At 51.1% G+C, this 8,365-nt stretch overlaps 1 protein-coding gene across 1 annotated transcript; it reads left to right on the forward strand.

The window, feature by feature from the left end:
• The first annotated feature begins 3,371 nt into the window (after positions 1 to 3,371).
• On the forward strand, positions 3,372 to 7,934 carry LOC100909083 (exostosin-1a). The gene is made up of 7 exons (XM_018640078.1): positions 3,372 to 3,532; positions 4,988 to 5,440; positions 5,590 to 5,787; positions 5,899 to 6,030; positions 6,137 to 6,259; positions 6,365 to 6,571; positions 6,674 to 7,934. Exons 2-7 carry the CDS (start codon positions 5,031 to 5,033, stop codon positions 7,932 to 7,934), a joined length of 2,331 nt encoding a protein of 776 aa, XP_018495594.1. The 5' UTR covers positions 3,372 to 3,532; positions 4,988 to 5,030.
• The last annotated feature ends 431 nt before the right edge of the window (positions 7,935 to 8,365 follow it).

The following is an 8,365-nucleotide window of genomic DNA, read 5'->3' on the forward strand; positions in this document are numbered from 1 at the left end:
TTAGGGAGATGACAGAGAGACGATGATGTAAGTCGAGCATACCTACCCTAAACAGGAACAATACGAAGTGGAAGAATGATGAACTTTGTGCAATGTTTGTGCAATAAAATGTTTAAACGTTCCCGGGATATGTCATCATTCATCATTGTTCTCAGCCGTCCAGAGTTCAGAGAAAGCTCGATTCGCATCGTAGCACGAGCTGCCGTACTAGTGGACATTGCCCTTTCCCTATCTCGTTTTATTGAGGTTCATTTCCTAGATTTCTTCGCATGGAATTCGTGCCTCCCATTCCACCCTTATAGAAGATATATGAGAGTTCTTCCACTCCCCGAGTCAAAGATCCACGACAACGACATTCCGACAAAATGTATTCAATGGGGCTCGATCTAACCATCCCAGTGATTGCATGGAGTGCATTCTGTGCGTCAGATCTATTTCAAAGGCGCTCGAGAACCGGTGATCGCGGACCAGACAGCGTGGGGCTTCTGAAACTTCTCGGATATCTGATTGTAGCCTGCAATCTCGCCGGGAACTTGAACGCGGAACTCTTCCGTCGGACGTCACCGCAAGCCTTGCGGGGGAGCGGGCCCACGACAGAGCCGGGGAAGCCAACGGTTCACCTGACCAGATACGCCGGAAAAGTTTCAAAAATGTCCAGAGAGGAAATCGCCGCGTTGATTAAACCGCTCGAGTCCTTCATCATTAAACGGGGAGATGATATTGATGAACTCTCGCTGCAGCAAATCAACGATGTGGTCGATAATTTGGAGAGCAACGGGCTGAAATTATCTAACAGCGGTGTACAGATTTGGTCCGAGAGGAAATTCGTCTTCGAACCACTCACTCACTTGGCGCTCGAGCGCCTAAATGAATTGCACCCTTTCGTGATGAAGGATGGAAAATGGCGAGTAGCGACCTATGAGCTGCTGTTCGGCGTAGACTTGATGCCTTTTCTTAGAGCCGCTCCCAAAGTACCCAAGCAGAAGACGTGAGAGACCCGGACTGGAGTCGAGCAGCCTCTCGAGTACCTACTCGCATTATCAGAGATGAATAAAGATCGTACGGACGATCAGCTAGATATTTCCTCCTACAGGTTGGAGCTTTTCTAATCGAGATTCCCATGAGACTGAACGGAGAACCATGCTTTTCCCTGGCGGCAAGTCCATTAGGGGAACCAGAACATAATGCGATGCCCAGTCACGGCAGGAAATGTACCTGGAAACTCGATTCGATTCGATTCGCATGGAGTTCATATTTAACTATAGTGGTGGTTCCCGATGTCCTTCGAGTGACTTCGAGCCGTAGATGGGCCTGCGTAATCTTAGTATTAGATCTACGAACCTCCCTGACCTCCCCCTTTGAAGGGTACTATTCGAGAACATTTCTTCTATTCGCAAGGTTTGCAGTATACTATGGAAATTCGAAAATCGCCATACGTCCCTGCGGACCACTTCGGAGACGCCCGAGCCAGAAGATGACTCCGGAATGAACAGAACGCCTCGTATATGATGAGTTTCTTCTTTGAGGCGACTATCTTTCCCGTGATTATGTGCTGCTGACAGTCGCGGGCCATCCGTTGAGCCTCCCCACCCGATTAGAGCTCCTCATCATCAGAAATTTTCCGAAATTGAAATAGAGGCATGGGAGCTGATCTTCGTTCCACAGTCGGATCCGGTTTCTGACGAATCGGCGCCGGACCGTTCAGCGCGAAAAGAGGATTCGGCGCGGGACGGCTCGACGCAAAGGATGATTCGCCGCAAAGATTGATTTGGCGCAAAGGTTGATTCGGCGCCAATCAGAGAAGCTTAGGATGATAGTCGATGTCTGCGATATCGACGGCAAAGTTCCCGGAGAGAGTAAAGCACGTAGATCTCAGGTCAGGCCATTTGACTGTATTCTGTCATGTCTCTCACAAACGAAGATGTGATAAGGGATGGTAGGGGGAAGGCCTCCAGTTCAGGTAGGACTTCTATATGAGCCGTCATTGTTCTCTGCGGGGGATATTCTCTCATCATGGCCATCGCCGGAATCATTGGAGCCTAGAGCGAGACCTTTAAATCCGTGTTCTTGCGTCGCAGGAGATCCAGGAACGATGAGTCCCTATTCGTATATTTCACTGAATGGAATAGGCAACCGCGGACTTCAGAATTCGGGGAAGCCGCGATGAGAGCGTTGATCACAACCATGACGAGATCAATCATGCGGCGTTACGATTTCCCCGATTCGTTGGAAGGAGGGTGCAGCAGAGCGGGATCGTAAACCCTCCACGGTCTGCCAGAACACCTGCGTGACTAGATTCGGGGCTAGACTGGAATGCCGCGTACAGCCTCTCATCATAGCCAACCCAGCCTGACGCTACTGCTCGGCCTGAAAGCAGGATGCAGTCCTCTACCCCGATGCCTAAATCGCCTAGGACCTAAGCGAAATCGTTCTGAGGTCCCTGACTCGCATTCGTGCGTCATGTGGGCCTGACGCAAGACTATCGAGGCTCGCTTCCGGTGCGAGCTTCTTGCCTTGTGAAGGCACGACGTCTGAGCAAGATCACGACACGAGTCGACGATCACGAGTCCAAGCACTCAATCCACGAAGTGACGGGTACTATGAGTTCCGATACATCGCAGACTGCAAGGATGTCATTCCCACTCCGAGTCGGTTGACAGCTTGCTAATAAGCGATGGACCAAACTACCACTCTTATGGCCCCAGGGCCATATAGGATAAGTGGTAAGCGATAATAAGTGGTCACGGAGGGACCACCACCGACTCGCGGATGCCCCCCATAGCTAGTGTTCTCGGCACTAGGTGGCTCGTCATCGATATGTCATCGAATCGGCTAGGTCTGGCACGCTCCCCTCAATTTTCGAAAAAATTGCTTCGGATATCTTTGCTGCATTCAGATGCCTCATCCGTCATCAGGGGATAGATCTGGGGTGATCGTGTGATTAGCTCAGAGCCGCCGGCGTTTGAATTTTCGCGCCGCTCCGAGCAATCCAAATAAGCGATGGCCCAGCCTGTTTCCCTCCCTGTCGAATTCGTCTGCTGTATTTCTTTCATCTCCTTCGGGAATCGGGATTCCGACGACCGTTCGGCATTCGGGACACTGGGGGATGCTGCGGAAACTCACGTGGAGGGCAGCTTGGATCGACATTGAGATTACTGCGATGAGACTTTTCGCCCCGTCTCCCCGATTCTTCAAGCCTCCAGCTCGGTATGAGCCTGTCAAAAACTCTGAACAAACATGTGGATGATCATCAACCCGCCAAATCAGCGGTTGCGGCCAAGATTTCCCTCTGGAGCCTGGATCTGCTTCCAATTGTGAGCCCCTCTCTCGTCAGCAGCGCTCGATACTATACAGTGGAGAAGTGAGAAACCGTGTTCATTCCCAAACTTCATGGAGTGCGCTCCATTGGCTGCCGACGGTCATTTGGAGAGTGCGGTATGGAGCTCGAAGTTTAGAAACTGATGCCGACCCCATGGGGAAGCGAGAACGCTGTGGTTTCGGAGCCACGGTGGAGTGATACCGCGCGCTGATGGTGAGTTCCAAACTCCAATCACTAGCTTACCCGATAATCACTCCGTCGAGCTGCTCTCTGATGGGACTGTGTGGAGTAAACTCAGCGCGCGATCTCCGCATCCATCAAGTTTGAGTTCCGGAAAAACACAGGGGAATCGGAAGCCGAGGAATTCGAATGCGGCCCGTCGCCTTCCACTATTCCTTCGCTTCTCCGAATGTCCAGTTCGAGCTCTCCATGCTTCGAGTGTCATTCTGATGGAATGGTTGTGAGCGAATTACTGCGCGATACATGTGTTGCTCCAGAACGTTTCTTGCCGGACTCGATGAGTTTCTTGGAAGCGATGCGAGAGAGGCGAATCGGTTCCGAAAGAAATGGAGTTCTTTACAGCGAGCGATATAGGGTTCAGACAATGTCAATCAAACAAGCCGAGCTAGGCTGCAACATCTATTGAGAAAATACCGTCGGAGAACGGAAGCTGCAGCAGGAGAGTTGCAAGGAGCGCCAAGTGTATTCGGGAATTCGAGGGTCAGCTCAAATCGAGCCATGCTTCCGAATTCGGACAAGGTAGAGCCTCCTGAGCTCGAGCGCTCCTCCTTGGTCGGGTATCTGGTGAGCCATAACTCCAACGATACCTGGATGTGAATGATATATCCATTCGCCCCATCGACATTTCTCGGACGCTCCAGCAGAGTACATAATTTTTTGAATCAGCCCGACCTGGTATGCGCTGTCTTCCCGCGGGCCATGATTGTCTGTGGGTCAGGAAAATTTAGCGTGCCATTTGAAATCCGAGCATTCCCATGGGCTGCTATTGCGACCCCCAGAACTTCTCAATGTATGGCTCCGAGCTCGAAAGACTCGACTGTGCGTCTAGAATACGTGAACTCCGTCGAGAACGTGATCAATGGGAGACCGCGGCAGATCAAGCCCAGAAGAGAAAGTTCACGAAAGCAGATTCGCGAGTCTGGCCATTCTTCCCCGGTAACGCGCGGAGGGTTTTCGCCACCCGTGATAGAAGACTCGGGGAAGTTGCTGTCGCCATATTGATGAAATGAGACAGAATTTCAAAAGTCCTGAAAGTCGACTTCCAATACCCTCCTTCGGGGAGGGCCGACCACTTCCCCGCTGATACAGTGGCGGAAGAATTGTGACTTCTTTCGGATCTATACCGCAATTATCGCTGCTCCGATCCATGAGTGATCATCGGGTCTTCGGAGTACTCCGGCCCCAGGCCAGCCGAAGGGTGAGCAAGGAGATTCGCTTAGAAATCTCATGGATGGAAGGTTTACGGGGGAACTTCGCGTGGTGGTCGAAGGTCAGCCAGTCACCAAGCACAAGTTCTCTTGCCGATCGCAACGATTTCTGCGATCGATTTCTCGACTGAAAGACGCGATTATCAATTTGCTATGCTCCGTGTTTATTCAGGATCTTACGAGTCGGTGCCCTAAGCGATGCCGATCAATTCCGTTCCAGGTTGGCTGACCTGTCGAGAGAACCCTCCGAGGTTCGGCGGGAGATGCGAGCTCTCCAGCGCTATGCCCTTCTGGGATTCCTCGTGGTGAGCCTCACAGCGACAGTCGCCATACTTCACGCTCGGAATCGACCTCCGCGAGATACTACTTCCGACGACTTCCAATTCGATCGACTGAGCTCCTTCTGGAGCGGGTACCACTCCAAATGGTCGGACAGAGGTCGCAACAGCTCGAGGAACACAGACAACCACCCAGAACTGTGTCGATTCCATTCTTGCTTCGAATTCGATCGATGCAGGAATGGATTCCGGGTGTACATTTACCCTCTCGAAGACGGTCAGGCGGTCTCAGCCACCTATATGAAACTCCTCAGTGCTATACGACGGTCGAGGTTCTATACGTCGAATCCTGAAGAGGCGTGCCTGTTCGTGCCTAACGTGGACACGCTCGACAGGTGAGGACAACTCCATTCCTCGGAACTGAGAGCTCCGGGGGAATTACCACTCCTCGACGATCTGTGCCTCCAATGTAGAGCTCAATATCCAACCTTCTACAATCATTTCGGAGATCACCCTAAAATGGGAATTCTCGTGAATTTTCTAGGGACATCCTCTCGGACGAGTATGTGCGCAGCGCACAAGCAAGGCTCTGGAACCTGCCTCATTGGAATGGAGGCAGGAATCATCTCATTTTCAATCTGTTCTCTGGTTCCTGGCCGGACTACTCACAGGACTTGGGGTTCGACCCTGGACTTGCAATGCTGGCCAAGAGCTCCGCCCCAGAAACCATCTTCAGACCTGGGTACGATGATGTGCTCGGAAGCATAATTCATCGTTTCGAAAGAGATCTTGCGGAAGTTCGGTCTTTTCCGTCCCTCATCCCTCAATTAAGGGTCTAATGATGTCCTTGCAGCTACGACATATCCATTCCTCTATTCCCTCGAACTCACCCAGAAATCGGGGGCGAGCCGGGATTTTCTTCGAGCGAGAGTAAAATCATCACGCCCTTGAGGAAACGATTCCTTCTGACTTTCAAAGGCAAAAGGTGAGTTTTCCGTGGTCTTGATTCAGAGGATCGATCTCAAAGTTTCCTCCATGGTCGATGCACACTTTTATCTGAGTCCGTGGCGCTAATTATTCTATCGTTCCAGATATCTCTACGGGATCGGATCCGAAATTCGGAATTCCCTTTTCCATCTAAATAATGTGAATGACGTTCTTCTTCTCACCACCTGTAAACATGGGAAGCAGTGGAAGCTGAAGAAAGATGAAAGGTACAGCTAACGGATCGCGGGTCTGTCGCGAGAAATCGTCAGAGTCTTCTCGTCAGAGATTCCTTCGGCTCGGCTCTATGACATCAAGTATTCAATTCATTCCAGATGTGATAGTGATAACGCAGACTACGACAAGCAAGACTATACTGTTTTGATGCAGAACTCGACTTTCTGTCTGGTTCCACGCGGTCGACGCCTCGGGTCGTTCCGTTTTTTGGAGTCTCTTCAAGCCGGCTGCATTCCGATAGTTCTTTCGAACGACTGGAGACTACCTTTCGACGAAGTCATCGATTGGAAGTCAGCAACCATAAGGTGAATACAAGAAAGAAAACTTCGTCGAACTGAGAATCGAATGCTGCTTCCGGAAGATTCAAAGTCGAGTCGAGCCTCAACCGTTTCCCCCGACTTTTCCAGATGGGACGAGAGACTCCTGTTCCAATTGCCTCACTTCCTGCGATCCTCGGGATTGACCCCGGACTCGGCTCGAGTCGCCCAACTTCGACAGCAATCGCAAATACTCTGGGGGAGCTACTTGAACTCCATAGAAAAAATTGTACAAACGACGTTGCAAATTATCGCCGACAGAGTAGAATCTGAGCAAGCGAAATCAATCACGAGCTGGAACACGTTCCCGGGAGCTCTCCATAGTGTTCAGAGCGAGTTCACCTGGCGCCGTTGGAACCTGCCGTGGAACTCCTGTTGGAGTCAGCAGTCCTGTGGAAGACCCTTGGCAGCCGACGTGTCGACCGGTAACCAACGACAAGTCGCGTCGTTGACGAAGTTTACAGCGGTAGTCTATACGACCCTGCCGTATACGAGGCAGAGCTTCCCACAGACTCAGCTGTATCGACTGCTCAAGAACGTTCTCAAGTCGAAACATTGTGATAAAATATTGCTGCTCCTCAACATGGAAAACTATCCGCGATCCCGGGAGCCCAGGGAAAATAATCGCACGGAAAAATTCTCCGATGGAGATCTGTTACTTAATGCCAAATTGCCGTCCTCTGTTGTTCCCATCCGGGTTTCGAAAACGTCTGACCGCTTCAGGCCATTCGAACAAATCGTCACCGATGCCGTACTTTCCCTAGATGAAGATGTCACGCTTACCACCGAGGAAATCGATTTTGCCTTCCTGGTCTGGAAACAATTCCGCCAACAGATCGTCGGCTATCCCGCGCGCTCGCATTTCTGGGATGAACGAAGATCTCGGTGGAGTTACAGCTCGAAATGGTCTAATGAGTATTCGATGGTGCTCACCAGCGCTGCGTTTTACCATTCGTATTACAACGCACTGTTTACGTCCTTGTTGACGCCGCGACTAATCGACTTTGTGAATCAAGTTCAAAATTGCGAGGACATTTTGATGAATTTCCTGGTGACCGACGTCACGTCGCTGCCCCCCGTCAAGGTCACGCAACGAAAGCAATACCGAGATACCAGCAACGCGGGCGTAGGAGCTGTTGGAGCTCTCAACAACCATTTTCCCAGTGCATGGAACGACCCGGATCACTTCCGGCAGCGTGGGGAATGCGTTGCTCGGTTCGCCTCCGAGTTCGGCCGAGTCGCACTCGCGCATTCTGTGGCACGATACGATCCCGTGCTGTTCAAAGATCCCGTTTCGAACCTACGCAAGCGGTTCAAGATAATTGATCGGATTGGCTCCTCCGGCGCTTAGATCACGGTCACGTGGGAGGACGTGAAGGAAGGCGCTGTTTTACGCTTAAGTTGGACTTTAATATACCAGAGCAGTGTCCGCTTGCTTCTCGGGCAAACGGAAGCGGGGGCAATACTCACGATTTATCTTTATTTCGGAATTGACTTGCCGCATTGCTCTCGGACATCGTTTCATCAGATTCTTCATTATTTCCGCTGCTATGCAGCGTCTCGTTCCCCGTTTCGCAAGGGGAGCTACAATCTTATTTCTGTGGTGTCGGAGAGCAATGAGAATCCACTATCGTGTATTAAAAATGTTTATTTTTGTAAACTCCGGCGCATCGAAGATCACATATCGTTTTCTCAGGGAGGCGCTGAGAAGTGTCGCGGAGAAGCTGATCTGTAAATAAGCGCACTGTACACAAGACTGAGGACTAGAGCGTCTTCCTCCTC

The sequence above is a fragment of the Galendromus occidentalis genome, unplaced genomic scaffold, assembly GCF_000255335.2.
Source record: "Galendromus occidentalis unplaced genomic scaffold, Mocc_1.1 scf7180000077474, whole genome shotgun sequence".
In the NCBI taxonomy this organism is placed as follows: Eukaryota; Metazoa; Arthropoda; class Arachnida; order Mesostigmata; family Phytoseiidae; genus Galendromus; species Galendromus occidentalis.